General features: G+C 37.5%; 1 protein-coding gene across 4 annotated transcripts in view; it reads left to right on the forward strand.

Annotated features, from left to right (window-relative positions):
* Window positions 1–17,317, forward strand: part of stau2 (staufen double-stranded RNA binding protein 2) — a 368,617-nt gene that overhangs the window by 228,327 nt on the left and 122,973 nt on the right. For 3 of the 4 annotated variants that reach the window (XM_028803455.2, XM_028803458.2, XM_028803456.2), the window contains one exon: window positions 10,663–10,776. The exons of the other annotated variant lie outside the window; for it this stretch is intronic. In XM_028803455.2, the coding sequence (XP_028659288.1) occupies window positions 10,663–10,776 (114 nt within the window). The remainder of the gene's footprint in view (window positions 1–10,662; window positions 10,777–17,317) is intronic. 4 annotated transcript variants of the gene reach the window in all.

The raw sequence follows: 17,317 nt of genomic DNA on the forward strand, positions 1-17,317 counted from the left end.
TTTACACACTTTCACTTGCATAACTTGAAATCTCAGTATCAATTAAAAAATGAATGCGTATGAACATGCCTTATTCATCATGAATCAAACAAAGGTCACTGTCTTATCGTTAGTATTACATTTTTAAGAGCATAGTTGATCCAGAAACATACTTCCGTAAGCTACTCTCCCATTTTATTCCTATACTGTGTAGTGTCTTTAATTCTATCATGAGTGTGTATTTGCCTACAATTTGGGAAGCTGGTTATACAAATTTACAGACAGAAGTAAAGGGTGAAAGAGTGCATCTCCTGTGTCATGCTGTTTTTTCATGTAATAGAATTTCTTACGGAAACTGAGAAATGACTAATCGGGTCATATGAATCTTTAATTTCGACATCCCTTTTGCTCAGAGAAGAACCTCCCTTGCCATGACCAGAAGGCACAGGGTAAACTACTCTCCATTTCTTCTTTTCTAGCATAATATTGAATAAGGTAGCAATATCTGAAGTTGAAGTTAAAGCTGCAGAATGGCCTTTAATAATAAAGACCATACAAACAGAGTCAGACACCAGATTGTTTCTATCTGGTTCTAACTAAGCTGAAGCAAAAACTCAAAACAATCGCTTTAAATATATTCTTTGATATTTTTTTCTTAAGGTTATTTATAAATCATACAGTTGGTGAATGAAGATAAATGCTAGAGATGCCTCTCAGGCAAACATAATCAAGAATTAAAATTGAGATAGAGTCTAGAATGTTGTTCCTAGTGTTGCACCTTCATTTGTTAAATAAATATAAATTATTATTATGTGGAAGTGGTTTACTTGTTTGTGTGTTTAACTTTGTGTCTATACTTATAGATACCTACAGTACTTACAGTAAGTATAAAACCAAAGAAAATCATTTCTGCTTGTACTCCATTTCAATGTTCAGTTTGTCTAGTTGGTAAAGAAGATTGATTCTGAGGTTAATTATATGACAGTTTAGAAGTTTTGTGGTTCTTGCACAAACATTTAATTAACACTGCTACCTGAGGTCCAGGGTAATAGTTTAAATGCTGCTTCTTGTGAAACACACTACCATATGTGTAATCGCCCCGGTGCTTGTGCATGGGTAACCACCAGAGTTCAAATGCTGAGTGAACATCCTGTACCATAATTAAACTAATTTAAGTTGTGGTGCTCCTCAGGTGTGTGATAAATACAGACTGAAATGGTACTCAAGGTAAATTATTTCACAGTGCAACAGCTATGGTCCAGCTCTTACATTGTCAGTGTCTTTTGCTTGATGATGCCATAATAGGTTCCTGTCCTTTAGGATTCTGCATTGGAATAAGCAAATTTGGAAAATGAGTGAATGAATAAGCCATTACTCAATAAAATTAATTGACCATTGACCAAAATGATTTTCATTTTAGGTTTAGCATAACGTGCATGTGTAGTTTTAGAAGTAAGCTTTTTTTAATCCTTTTTAATCCTTCATTCACCATATACAATTTCTTGTACAGTATTCAGAATTTGTCATTTTTCGCATACCCCAACTTATTGTGGGTATCAGAGTTGTGGGGTCAGAGTGCAGGGTCAGCTATTTGTACAGTAGTCCTGGAGCAATTGCAAGCTAAGGGCCTCCTTGCTCAAGGGACCAACGGAGTAGCATTCCTTCCAGGTTACTGCCAGGATTCACACTGGCAACCTTCAAGTTACCAGCCCAGATCCTTTAACCAAATAGCCCTCTAATCGCAAACTATTGTCAAACCATATCCTATGCCAACAGCAAATGGTCACCTCTTATACAAACCTTTTGCTGTTATCAAATTTCCAATATAAAGTATTCACTATTTCTCCATTCATCCATCCATCCATTATCCACCGCTTATCCAAGGTTGGGTCGCAGGGGCAGCAGCCTAAGCAGGGAAGCCCAGACCTCCCTCTCCCCAGCCACCTCCTCCAGCTCCTCTGGGAGGACCCCAAGTCGTGGCCTTCTAACAGTGGGACACTATTTCTCACATTTATTAAACATTAAAAGTTATTGATTCATTAACTTCCTAACCCAGTTATTCAGTGCAGGGTCATGGTGTGTGAAATTTATCCTGAGTATAAGGCAGGAACCAACCCAGGACAAAGCTTCAGTTCCTGAAGAACCCACTCAAGCACATTTTCATGTTCAGATATACAGAGTTGGTTCATACACAAATGCTCACATAGTGTGCATCCATGTAAAATACATATCCATGCTTTTACTGTAACTGCTTTGCCATAATCCTATTTTTGGTTCAGAGATAACAAGAGCCTATTCTGGTAGTATCTGGTTTAAAGCAGGAGCTAAAACTGAATGGATCACCACTTTACTGAAATACATATTCACACTCGCTCACACAGGGCCAGTTTACCATTGACTGTTAATCAAATCTACATGTCTTTAAGATTTTGGAGTCAAGAATGAACCAAACAGACCTATAGAGAATGTCCCAGAACCCCAAAGGCAGTGACTGGATTGGAAATCAAAGCTAGAGCTACACACTGCACCATGATGCTACCGAAAATGTACAGTGTTGAAAAACTGAATTTAATCCCAACGTAAAACTTTCAGATCTTTATACAATTAGTTTCAAGTGAGGTCAAAATTATGTCAACAAATTTGGAAATATGCATTAAGTAATGTCTGGCTCCAAATTAGACACTTCATACATTAATTCTGTAGTCCCTATGATGGAGCCATCAGTTTTATGGTACCAAGGCTGTTTCAGTTGCTTCTGCATAACTCATCACAAAACATATTGGTTCTGTGATGTGATTGAGTGCATGGCTGAAGGATTAATTGTCGTTTTAAGAGCAGAACACACAGTTTAGACATCCCTGGATTCATCCTGATTTGAAACTGTGAATAAAGTGTAATGCTGTTTTTAATGCCTAGACATTTTTGAAGTTTGTTTGGTAAAACCGGATTATATTCAGTTTTGAATGCTGTTTCCAATGTTAAATTTCTCTGTTTTAATTCTTTAAATATCAAACCATGCAGTTTTTGACAGTTAGTTGGAGATTATCATCGTACAGGACTTCATAACAAAGGGCGGGTTTGTTGTCAGTAGACATTTTTGAAGTTTGTTTGGTAAAACCGGATTATATTCAGTTTTGAATGCTGTTTCCAATGTTAAATTTCTCTGTTTTAATTCTTTAAATATCAAACCATGCAGTTTTTGACAGTTAGTTGGAGATTATCATCGTACAGGACTTCATAACAAAGGGCGGGTTTGTTGTCAGTAGACATTTTTGAAGTTTGTTTGGTAAAACCGGATTATATTCAGTTTTGAATGCTGTTTCCAATGTTAAATTTCTCCGTTTTAATTCTTTAAATATCAAACCATGCAGTTTTTGACAGTTAGTTGGAGATCATCATCGTACAGGACTTCATAACAAAGGGAGGGTTTGTTGTCAGTGTGGGTAGCTAATAATGCTCATTTGCCTCAGAGGCTATGTACTTGGCTAAGCTCAGGGTCCTGTTCTTTAGCATCAGAAAATGTACATCTTAATCAGTAATGAGAATGGTGCATTTAGTTGCCCATCTGCCATTATGTTTTAAATCCTGAAACATAGAACTTTAGAGATAGTTTATTGCTTCACATTGCAGCATTTGATCACTTCTGTGACAGTTTAATCACAGACTTCATTGTGAGATGCGTCCTTTGTAGGTTAAGAAATGCTATTGTGTGACCTTTACTCATAACTAATAAATGTACTAGAATGTTTACTTTAAAAAGTCAATTGCAGGTCTTAACATGGAAAACAAATTTTCATATTACTTATTATATAGGCAATAAAAAGGCAGAGTTGAGTTGTTAGTTATGCAACATTTTTCATATTTTGTAAGACCTTATTTCTGAAATTTTCCTGTTGTATGCCCCTGATCTCCTGAAATGTCTTTCAGTGATCTATGTTTAAATTGGCCCTTGCTAATGGGGTCAGCAGATTTAAAAGGATTGAAAGCCGTCTCCTCCTTGAACAGTGGTGGGTTCTCCCATTTCAGAAAAAATAACTCCATATTATAGGCCTAACTTTGACTTTATTACCCACATTTGCACATTTGTCTAGCAGTCTGCGTCCCCTGGAGCTCTTTTTAAATTTGAACATAATTCACAAGTACTTAATTCAGAGATTGGAAATGGAGTGGGAGTGGTTTTTGATATATGGAACTATTGCATTTGGTGCACACCATTATAAGTGTTGTTTCTTTTGTTGTGTTTTTTAAGTGTCAGTCAAATTGTAATGTTTATTTTATAACATTTTAGACTTACATTGTAAAGTTATCTGTCCTTTCATGTGTTTTCTTAAACAGTGATATAATAAGAAATAATTTCTTATGGTGACCTTTGTAAAACATTAGATAATGTGTCACCTGCTCCTTCAAATGTACTGGAACACACCTTGACTGTTGTTTCTCATTTTAAGGCATTTTCTGTCTTGTCATTATTTATTTCATTCTGATATTCTATAAGGTGTACAGCAGGTACTGTTTGGTATATTATGTTTTGCTTATTTTATATAGGATATATTACATAAAGCAATCATTTTTTATTTTTATTTATTTATTATAAATGTCTATCAAATGTTCCTCTAATGTTGATTCTGAGCTGTATTATTAGTGATTACCTTTTGGATAGCAATTAGTAATTTGCAATTCAGAAAGAACAGTAATTTAAGTAAAAAGTTAACAAAAATGAAGGCATAATGGTTTTATGGTCTATGTAAGGAGCATAGACTTTACTCGCATTATTGATAGGTTTGTTCATAATATGCCATGCTGTTTATTAGAACATATTTTATGAAACATGAACATAACTTCTATAGGCCAAACAGAGGTGTCATTATAATAATATACTATGTGACAGATCTAAATTAAACATGCCCAAACAACAAGAAATCAAATATGTGCTATACATCTTAAAAAGCCAGCTACTACCATAGTACATCTGGATTATGTCAGTCAGTCATTCTCCTGATTCAAATTTATGTAAACATACTTGCAATTACTGATCAGGATGGATGTACTTTAATTCTGTGTAATGTAATTCTGTTTAACTCAGAAGGAAAATAATACAATTTAATACAATTTAAAACACACACGGGACGCCCAGGAAGACAGGAGGAGGGCTCATGCCTCCTTCAGACCACGAGCGGGCGACCGCCCTGGTTCCTTTGGGGGCCACGGGTACAGAGCTGAGAAGCTCAACCCTGTAAGGGCCTGTGGTCACCGCCAGGGGGTGCCCCCATGCCTGGAGAACCCTGGACCCCAGCACTTCCGCCACACCCGGAAGTGCTGGGGGGAAGACGAGTGGGGACACCCGGAGTGCTTCCGGGTACGCAGCCGGCCCTTCTGCCACACTGGGGCGTATCGGTGGGAGATTGCCTGAACACACCTGGAGCACATCCGGGTGCTTATAAAAGGGGCCGCCTCCCTTCACAGAGAGGCTGGAGTTGGGTGGAAGACGGACGAGGTCAGTGAAGAGAGAGAGAGAAGGAGGCGGGTCCGAAGAAGGCATCGTGTGGTTGGCCTGGACTTTGGGGGAGATTGGGGTTTGTGTGGCAATGAACTGTAAATATTAGTAGTGTAAATAAAAGTGTGGTGGTGAGTAAAACATGTCTGCCTGTCTGTGTCCGGGGCTCGTTCCACCATATATATATATATATACACAGTGCATCCAGAAAGTATTCACAGCGCATCACTTTTTCCACATTTTGTTATGTTACAGCCTTATTCCAAAATGGATTAAATTCATTTTTTTCCTCAGAACTCTGCACACAACACCCCATAATGACAACGTGAAAAAAGTTTACTTGAGGTTTTTGCAAATTTATTAAAAATAAAAAAACTGAGAAATCACATGTACATAAATATTCACAGTCTTTGCTCAATACTTTGTCGATGCACCTTTGGCAGCAATTCCAGCCTCAAGTCTTTTTGAATATGATGCCACAAGCTTGGCACACCTATCCTTGGCCATTTTCGCCCATTCCTCTTTGCAGCACCTCTCAAGCTCCATCAGGTTTGATGGGAAGCGTCGGTGCACAGCCATTTTAAGATCTCTCCAGAGATGTTCAATCGGATTCAAGTCTGGGCTCTGGCTGGGCCACTCAAGGACATTCACAGAGTTGTCCTGAAGCCACTCCTTTGATATCTTGGCTGTGTGCTTAGGGTCATTGTCCTGCTGAAAGATGAACCGTCGCCCCAGTCTGAGGTCAAGATCGCTCTGGAGCAGGTTTTCATCCAGGATGTCTCTGTACATTGCTGCAGTCATCTTTCCCTTTATCCTGACTAGTCTCCCAGTTCCTGCCACTGAAAAACATCCCCACAGCATGATGCTGCCACCACCATGCTTCACTGTAGGGATGGTGCCAGGTTTCCTCCAAACGTGATGCCTGGCATTCACACCAAAGAGTTCAATCTTTGTCTCATCAGACCAGAGAATTTTCTTTCTCATGGTCTGAGAGTCCTTCAGGTGCCTTTTGGCAAATTCCAGGCGGGCTGCCATGTGCCTTTTACTAAGGAGTGGCTTCCGTCTGGCCACTCTATCATACAGGCCTGATTGGTGGATTGCTGCAGAGATGGTAATCCTTCCTCTCTCCACAGAGGACCTCTGGAGCTCTGACAGAGTGACCATCGGGTTCTTGGTCACCTCCCTGAAAAAGTGATGCGCTGTGTATATATATATATATATATATATATCTATATGGGCAGCACGGTGGCGCAGTGGTAGCGCTGCTGCCTCGCAGTTAGGAGACCCGGGTTCGCTTCCTGGGTCCACCCTGCGTGGAGTTTGCACGTTCTCCCCGTGTCTGCGTGGGTTTCCTCCGGGCACTCCGGTTTCCTCCCACAGTCCAAAGACATGCAGGTTAGGTGGATTGGTGATTCTAAATTGGCCCTAGTGTGTGCTTGGTGTGTGGGTGTGTTTGTGTGTGTCCTGCGGTGGGTTGGCACCCTGCCCGGGATTGGTTCCCTGCCTTGTGCCCTGTATTGGCTGGGATTGGCTCCAGCAGACCCCCGTGACCCTGTGTTTGGATTCAGCGGGTTGGAGAATGGATGGATGGATATATATATACACACTATATATATGATGTAAAATGACACAAAGAACACAGATAAAGATTTAGGGTACCACCTTGATTACCCCATATAATTTGACAGTTTGAAAAGATTAAACATGCAATTAGTTGCAGTGATGTCTTTACAATCACAAGTCCACATAGAACCAAAGTAGGTCACTGGTTTGACAGTTTATAAAGGCAGATGGTTGGAACGGGCAGGTCCAGGAGGACTGACAACAGAGATGATGCCAGTGACTGAAAGGTTGCCGATCACCTGGTCTACAAAGAGAGAAATGGTTAGAGAACAGCGCAAACCCCTGGCTTGGCAGGTAACTGTATTTACTAGAGCCAATAAAATCTCCTGACTCCACATTTACTATATATATAGCCAGGAACTACTATATTTCCAGTGTAAAATTCCCTTGTCACTTTTACGGATTGGCTTACTCTTGGGCACACTATGTTTAAAATATGCATATGCAGTAGACAGTATATACTGTACATATAAAAAGAAAAATGTAAAACAGAAAGTAAAAGAAAATGTTTATTACAGTAACAATAAGTAGAACGACCCAGTTTCCTGGAGACGAAAAGGAAAAAAAAAACTGTAAATGTTTATCCATAACTGTCGGGTTCGCCACCCACTTGACTACTTATTAGGTACATTTTGGTTCACGTCTACTTGTTTTACCTTGGAATAAGTGGATCTTACCAGGTTTGTTTGGGATTGGTCTACTCTCATACAAGCAAGTTTAACATGCACACACACTATCCACTTAAGCACTGCGCTGCAAATAGAGATTCACTAGCTTTGGCTTGAGGAGACTAAATGGGTGTCCCCTAGACACTGGACTCTGACACATCTTACCAACTACATGGCACTAACCACTTACCAAGTTTTGTTACTCTCTTCTGATTCTTCTCATTACCTTTGGGAAAGAAGTGGTAATTGACTCGTACAAGGTGCCCTATATTTACTTTATTACTTACGGTAATCAAGATACTCAAACAATTTTTAATAGTTTTAAAGAAAAGCAAAAATGAAATATAAGTAACAGAGTAAAGCAATCAATAATATAGAAACATTAACTATTAGTAGTAAATCTGGATGTACTAGGTGTTGGGCAGGGTGTTAGGGTCTAGGATCTTGACTTGGCCCGATGATACTGTGATCTTTGTGGAGTCAATGGAGATTCTGATCAGGGCTCTCGAGAGACTGTGTGAGGAGTCTGAGTACCTGTGCTTGAGAGCGTCCTGGATAAAAACCAAGATCCAGGCCTCTTGGGCACAGCCGTCAGAAGTGTGTCTGTCTCTGGAGAGAGTGTCAACCTCATCGAGAGGTTTACTTACCTCAGCAGCAACATTCATTTCTCATATCAGTAGACAGATTGGGAGAGGATGGGCGGTCATGAGGTCACTAGAAAGGAGTGTGTGGTGCTCCCAATATCTGTGCGAAAGGATGGACGTCCAAGTCTTTAGAGTCCTGGTGCTTCCTGTTTTGCTCTATGGTTGTGAGATATGGACGCTATTCAGTGACCTGAGACAAAGACAGGACTCCTTCGGTACATGCATTGTAAGGGAGCATCAGTTACTGCACTACAGCCAAGTGGTGTGATTCCCCAAGTGTCATCCGGCTCACGGGGTCCTCATTGCTAAGGACCTGAGAGGCTGGACTAGGCCAAGGGGATGACCAAGTAACACTTGGCTGCGGCAGATAGATGGACATTGCCGGAGGGTGGGACTGGACTGCGTATTTGCCTTGGGGGTTTCCAACCAAGATCCTGAACTGTTTCGTTGTGTGGTCAGTGAGGCAACATGCTGTACCAGTGCATGCTCCTGACCTGACCTGACCTAGTGCTCATTCATTTATTAGCATAATCAGATTTTCTGATTGGTTTCACTTTGTCGTTATGGGTTGTTGAATTGTGGTAATATGAGATTGGGGTTTGTGGTGGTATGGTAGTTTTTAAGTACAAGTGGTACGCTCAGACTCCAGGTGGGCATAGGTGCATTCAGTAGTGTGTCGAAGCAGCCCCTGCTTGTTGATTGGCTCTAGTGTCTATGATTAAGGCACCTGCACCAAGGAAACAAAAGGCAGATGGAAATAGAAGGACAGAGGTTAAAAGAGTAAGAGAAAAGAAAAAGTAAAGAGGCAGGATCATGGCAAAGCTGGCGTGGTGAAGATAGGCAGGCAGTTTCTGGAAATAGCTCAGAAAGAAGCGACCAGCCACTCCAAGTGAGCTACTGCCAACATTGGGGAATGGCGGCAGGAGAAAGGAGTAGGACTTGTGGACTCCCCGCTGAAAGCCAGTGGATGGTAGCGAGGTACATGACCCAGTTTAAGGGAGCATGTCTTCTCGTGCCATGGAGATCATAAAAGTAGACCATAGGGGACATCAATTTTGAAAGGAGGCACAAGGTACTCCTGTTGGTTCTAAAAAGACAGATTCCATGTTATAAACCTTGATTTTAACCATTTACATTATTTATTTATTGATGATTTTAATGTCCACTTATAAATTATTTATATATTTTACTGCATTTTCTTGAACAGTTTGAAAATAAACATACTGAACTCCCATGTTGTTATGTGTCCTCATTGCCTGGCACATCCTCAGACATGACTATCGAAGGTCACGGGTTCAAAGAGATGATGCCAGCTGCGGGCAACTGGGCCATCACAATTGTGTAGATTGATGGGCAAAAACAGCAAATGTATCAGCAACACAATAAAATGTGCAGAAAGTGAAGTGAACGGAATCCTTTCTGAACCCACTGTGTATATATCAGTAGTGAGGCTGCAAAATTTAAATTTATTTTTTGTCTATATGTAAGCAGTTTGGATTTGAGAAAAAGGGATTTTATAATGCCAGTTTTTTTATAATAATGACAATTTCTGATTTTATCACTCCGCATAAGTCCACCTATATAGTGAGTATAGTTCATTCATAAAACAAACAACCAAATGCAAAAATAACACTAAGCAAATTGGTTAGCCAAAAGTGTTTACTTTTCAAATAAGTTGATTATACAATAGTACATTACAGAATTATTTCAGGAGATTTTGAATTGTCTAATTTTAAGTGTAATGCTTAAAAACTTCTGCATACTTGTGCATTTAATTAATAACAAACAAATTGTTGCAATAGGTGTTCCATACATCAATAAAATAATTGAATCTTGTGACAGAAGTCATACATAGTTTCATGGTTTGAATAATTTAAAATTATTTATTGTTATTGTACTTCTTGTGAATTGCAGAGAAGTGATACTGAATAATTATTTTGTATTTCCTTCAGTCTGTATTGCACTGTTTAAAGCTTTTTGCCACTTTCTACTTGTTTATGTGTTTCTACAACTGAAGTACATGGTCAGTCAATTGACATACTCATGGTCACACAATGAGTCAGTAATCTGTACTGTACACTGTATCCTTTTGTTTTACATTTTTTTAACCCATTTTATTTTAGCTGTTTTGCTATTATCAATTACTCTGTTATTTTTTTTTCTACATTTCTATTCCTTTAGATGGATTTGTATTTTATTTTTAATAATTAGAGTGGCTGGTATTATTAGACCAACAAATATCTTTTCAATGCAGGTGCAGTATAATGATCGACAAAATGGCAAAGAGTGCTTGACCTACTTAACGCTTTCACCTGTGCAGATGACTTTCCATGGCATTGGGAGCTCCATTGAGGCTAGCCATGATCAGGTACAGTTGATACAAAAGCAATTTAGTCATTTCATTTGTAAGTTTATTATATAATTTGTTTTGAATAATCAATGTAGTCCTTAGGTATTGCTTTTTAGTTTCTTGCTTTTTCATTGAAACTCATAAAAATATTCTTTTCTGCTTTACTGTGTTTAGGCTTTTGTGGATGGCCTTCTGGAGTTCTGACTTTTGGTGCTGTTTAAATAATTTAACATTATGTTTTGGTAGCCATTTTGTTGAGGTTGTTTTCATTTTGGTGGTCACCTTAGTTGTGGCTTGATTGGCTGTTTTTGTTCATGTGACTCTGATCTCATGACATATCACATCATTACCTCAAGTGTATAAAATGTCTGCCCCCAGTTAGGAGAGACAAACTAAAAAACTTAGCATAGCAAGTTAGTAAAACAATTAAAGTCAGTAAATGTTTACAGGTTGTAGAATCCTGCTTTTGCCCTTTCATACTGAGCTTGGCTTTGCCCTTTACCAATACAAAAGACTTTTTATTTTTAAGTCTATCTTTAACAATGATTTTTCCTCTATTTTCATCTCCTAGCTTTTTTTTATTCCACATAAATGAAGAGCTTTTCAGCCTTCTCTTAACATATCAAATGATTACAAGTAACCCCTAGATGAAGAGGGTGTTTGCAGAAATTAAACAATTGCAAAAGGAAGAAAAGCAATAAAAAAGCAGATTAGTGATTTCCCTTTGTCATTACAATATTTTTTTTGTTGAAAATTCAGCCATCCAACATTGTTTAGATGCTCATAATAATATTCTTCAACCAAAACAATTTTCAGAGAGCCTAAGTAAATGTAGAGACTTCATAAACAAATCTGAAATAATTTTTGACCAACAACCACATTCTTACTCCACTGAACGTGCCAGAATTGCTTTTATCACCTTACAGACTTCTTCATTTGGTGTCAACCCTCTATATGAACAAACGTCCCTGAACATTTCATTTAACTCACTTTATCCAACAGTTTTCATAGTTCTTTTGGTGATCTTATGAGAAGACCCACTCGTAAGAATTGGGCAGATGCTTTTATCATCATACTCTTGGTTTATTGTTATTGTTATTATTGTATTAGAATTTACTATGCTTATCCAAGACCACTTTTTAACACCATTCCCTGGGTTTATTATCTTAATACTTTAAGATTGCTGAAGATTATACTTTATGCTTATAGTTTGTTAATGATTATATTTTAGGCATATAGTATTTAGACTTTTTTGGTAATGGATATCTCTACTATTTAATCCTCAAATGCCGCTGCGTGGGGGCTTGTTTTGTTTTGGACTTGCTCTGTCTCTTGGTATGTCAGAGGACCAGGACTTTGTGAAGTGGGGTTCAGCCTCACGTGAGGAGGCAAAAGGGCGGGGTGTGGTGATAAGGAGGGAGAGAAAGAGAGCAGGCTATATCTAATCTATACTTTTAATTCTTATAATTATAACTACCAACGTAACAATAAGCTGCATGGCAATAACTCGTGGGGAAATTGGAAATTAAGGTTAAAATTATATATCGAGCACATCCGTCTCGCTTAAAACTGTCCAAAATGTTTCCAGGGCAAGATCCAACCTGTGAACGCTGCAATCAAGTCCCAGCCTCACTGGGTCACATGTTTTGGGCCTGCGCCAAATTAACATCATTTTGGACCAAAATTTTTAAGTGCCTGTCAGACAGCCTTGGTGTCACAATCCCTCCTAACCCATTAACAGCTGTGTTTGGTGGTCTTCCAGATGGATTTAAAGTGGAGAAGGACAAACAAACTGTGATTGCATTCACTACACTTTTGGCATGCAGACTTATTTTGCTAAACTGGAAGAATCCTAATTCTCCTCTTTTAAGTCAGTGGGAAACCGATGTTTTATACTATTTGAAATTGGAAAAAATCAAATTCTCAGTTAGAGGATCTGTACAGAACTTTTTCAAAACCTGGCAGGATGTAATCAATAATATTTTAGAATAAGCTCTTAAAGCACCGAGGAAGCAATTCTCTCAAGACATCTCAGCATTTCTTTCTCTTCTCCATTCATCTCTATTGCCCTATTAAACTAATCAATGTAGGTATGTTTACAAGCTTTACGGTTTACCCCATTGGCCATGCTCTCTTTCTCAGGGGTGGGGGTCGATTTGTTTTCAATCCTATTTTTTGTAAAACCTGATCTATTTGTATGGAATGATTACAGTAAAATTAAAAAAAAAAAGAATTGGGCAGATGCTGTGGCTCGCTACGCAGGATAAATGCCTGAGACCGCGGTCCTATAAACTCACTCTGAAATCTTGTAACTGATCTGTTGGTACTTCCTCAGTTTTCAAATTCTTTTGTTCTTCCATGTTTCTTGGATACAACCTAATTTTTTCAGTTAGTTCTAGTGTAGGCAAACTGTCTTCTCTGGTGCTGATTAATAATGAGTATGAAGTACAGAAAATTTTGGACTCTTATAATCAGGTTTCAAGGGCCTACTATATAGTTCATCTGCGATGGTTTTGTCCTCAGGATGAGTCATGGCCCATGTTGTTTATGGGCCCTAACTACTTTGATGGTTTCATTTCTTCTAGTGATATTATTTCAGCTTCATCATAAGTACAATAAATAGTTGAATGTCTAATAGCTTTTTTATTCACTGTTATTCAGCAGTATATGTAAGCATGCTCCACTGTCTTGCCTTTAATTTCTAAAAAAAGTACTTTCTGTTCACAAAAAACCCCAATCAAAAATAGATGGTCTGAAATAAATATAAATCCTTGAACTGTTTCAAAAGAAAACTAAGCAAAGAAAAATCTTATCTGAAAATGTTGTGACAGATACTTTTAGTATTAGTCAAAGCAGCGCAAAGTGTACTATTTATAATCCCCGAGAAAATGACACATTCATTAAAGAAAAATTCAATAAAACGTGACATCCTGCCATATATTATATAGTTAACCTTTTCCTAGATGTCTAGATTCTATACAAATCTATACTCATTTTCCAGTTTTTGAAACCAATCTAACTCCAGATTAACCTCATGTCACTGCAGTCTGTCCCCCCATATCAATGAAATATCTATGTGTTATCTGTCTGTCTGTCTACATGTCTGCTTCCCTGGACGTTCTGTATATCTGTCTCTCTGTCAAAAGAATGTTTTAAATTATAATAGATTTTTAAATATCTATTTTATCCTATATTTCTCTGATATTTCTATATTTAAGAGCACTGCCTCCTTTTTAAAGTTTCTTAATTCCACCATAAATGCCTCAAGTTTCAAAACACTTTTATTGATGAGAGCATAACATCTTTCCATCCATTTTACTCAATATATGTGGATTAAGTCAGAATGTCTTTGGCTCAGAAAAAAAAAAGAAAAGAAAATATCTAAAACAGAAAAACCAAATCAGCACAAAAAGTTAAAGAAACTCAAAATTATCAGTTACAGATACATCAAGCTTGGGTCAATGAGCCAAAAGCCACAGAGATGCAAAAGGATGTGATGTGTTGATAGAAAAATTTTCAACAATCTCCAAACACAATAACAGTTAGAAACAATGGTCAGCGTGCCAAGAAGATTGTTGTACTGGGGCATTATTGAAGTTAGTATCGCTGATTTTTTTAAGCTTGCTCCAGCCATGTCTTCTATACTTTTAAGACTTTTGTCTTTGTCATGTGATAATTAAGCTGTTAGAGTATATTACAGAAGTTCGAAATTTACTAGTTATTGGTCGTTATCATTTAATAATTTGCACCATGGATTTACAGATCAAAACCACAAGGGAATGATTGGTTAAGTATCTGTATATCAAGACAGAGGAACAAATCCAACATTAAGTCAACTTCATATAGTTAATTTGACAAATTTTGCCTTTTCTTCAATGAACTAACAGATAGACATACAAAAAGAAGCACCCTGTATCTTCTCTCCAGTAATTCATGTAAAGAGACTAAGAGCATTTTAACATTCTTAAATGTTCTTTAAATTAGATTTTAATGTTGGGTTTGTTTTTTGAAATGCAGTTCACTATACATGATCCACAGTTGCACTATTAGCATTGAGATTTGCTTCCAACAAGACCTTTCACTAGTAAATTACATATAGGGACCCTACCAAACAAGCCACATTCACTTGTAGATGAACAAGCCACATTCATCAGGCTATCAAGTGTACTGCATTTTTAAAATTAGCCCGAAAAAGACACTCATTTGCCACATATTCCATACGCACAAGCATATGCACAGAGTAAGATTTATAAATAAACTCTTAGAACTTTAATGTGGATCTACAATGACTTTCTAAATGTCTAGGCACCACCCAAAGATGTGCAGGCATCTCTGACCAAGCTAATAGCCTGTCACAGTGTTTTAAATTGCATGGAGGTAACTGAGATCTCATCCAAGTGTGGTTGTGCCATTGAATATGTGCATGTTACAGTTAACAGGTTTCTTTTTTTTACACTTATGAGGCAGATGTTTCTAATGCATTTGTGCACAGACTGATGGATGCACTCTGTATAGTCATTCTCTACAGCACTTACTATAGCTGTCACTGCTTCAGCTGCCCACTATGAATGCAACACTATAATATGCAGTACTGCATGTCTTTCTTTAAAGTAGTTCAACACATATTTTAATTATTTTTAAAGATATTAATATTGTGAAGCATTTATTTTCAATTGAATCTATCCATCATATATTTACCTGCATTTTTCCAAAATTTCCAAAGTTCTGCAGCTTTTCGTTTACTTCATAGGACAGTTCAGGCAATAGTGTGACATTTTTTCAAATAAATCCACAATCCAAATATCTTTTTTTTTTAAGTTTTAGTAAAATTTAGTAAAAAAGGAAAGTTCTGTTTAAGGCTTACTTGTGTTGTTTCATATTTCTTTAAGTTTGGTCATACAATCGTACTTTCAAATGTTCATATCAAAATAGTAAGCAGGGTCAGAAAACTGTATACCAGTGCTCTATTTATAAACTAATATAACAGTCCATACTAGCAGTGAGACTATTTCCTAAGAGGTTTATTAATTAACCCTCAGTTTTACAGACATCACTAACAAAGTTCTGTTTCAGATTAATTTACAGGGCTTAAAATAATATACTATAATCTAAGTAGCTATCTTCTTCTTCTTTTTGTTGCTATGAGAAACAGATATTCTATTGAAATTAAGCAAACACATAAGTGAATTTAACATTAACTGTCTAAGATTGGCTCTTACATCTCCGGATTCAAATTGTTTATACAGGAGCAGAGACAATAACTATATTTCACTTAAAAAAGAGCCACTAACTATTCTTATTCTCTAAATATTGTTTTCAAATAAATAGCAATTTATTTAAATTATTAGCTGTTTCTTGTAGCAGACACCTTTGCTCTCTGGCATTGTCTTGATGATTTGAGCCATTACCCATGAGTTGCAGAGTGCAGCATCACTTACTATTAAAGCAATGTCTCCTTGTTCAAAATATCTTCTTGGTGTAAGCCATTTTTGACATTCTTGAAGTATTGGCAAATACTCTTTAGACCATCTTTTCCAAAACAAATCAACCATATATTGAACTTGCTTCCAGCATCTTCGAGTATACTGGTTACTTTTAGAAAAGAGCCCAGGAGGCATGTTGGGCTCAGTAACAGTGAGTGATTGGGTGTAAGTGCCTCCAAACCATTTGAGTCATTTGATGCCTTTATTAATGTAATCATTTCTGTTATTAATGAATGATTCTACTTTACACATTACTGTTTGGAGACACTCATCATCAAGTGTTTGTTGGTTGAGTATTGAGTTTAGAATCTTTCCAATGCTTCTGATGTGTCATTCCCTTACTCCACCTTGATGAAAGGCTGATGGTGGAAAGAAAATGGCATTACAAAGTTTTTCTTGGTTAAGGTTTTTAATTGCTTCCCATAGCTCTCTTTCTGCTGCAATAAACTTTGTTCCATTATCTGGGTGCATGTTTTTAACTTGTCCTCTTTTAACTTGAAAAGGTCCAAAATAATCAACTCCCACATTCGTGAAAACTTGTTGGTCAGGTACCAAACGGTCTCCTGGCAAAGCTGCCATCTTTTGCTCCCCAGCTTTCTCATTGTATCTGCTGCATCTTGCACATTTTGAAACGATCTCTATGGTAATTGAGTTAGTTTGGGGTATCCAATATTTCAAGTCGTAGTCACTTTTCCTGATTTACCTTTCTCAGTAAAAACTAACCATTGAAAGATGTGAAATCAGGAATGTTGTTTCATTTAAAAGAAACTAATCAGGGCCTATAAGGCAAAGGCTTTTTCATTATATTATTCTATTATGGTAGTCTTAGACAATTGGCAAGGATTGTAGTAAGTACCAGTAGGATGAGAACAACCAGTTGTACTGCTTTTGGTTATACAAAATGTGGTTTTCCTTATTGCAGATGACCAGATATGCATTGGAAATTTTGTTTCTCAGCAACAATTGGCTGTATGTTCTGCTAGTGTGGTTTCTGTGACACTTACTTAGTCAGAAAAACTTTCCTCTCAGACAAGTTCACCCAATGTATATTGCTTTGTAATACTATTCATGTAAAT

This window comes from Erpetoichthys calabaricus, chromosome 6 (genome assembly GCF_900747795.2).
Source record: "Erpetoichthys calabaricus chromosome 6, fErpCal1.3, whole genome shotgun sequence".
In the NCBI taxonomy this organism is placed as follows: domain Eukaryota; kingdom Metazoa; phylum Chordata; class Cladistia; order Polypteriformes; family Polypteridae; genus Erpetoichthys; species Erpetoichthys calabaricus.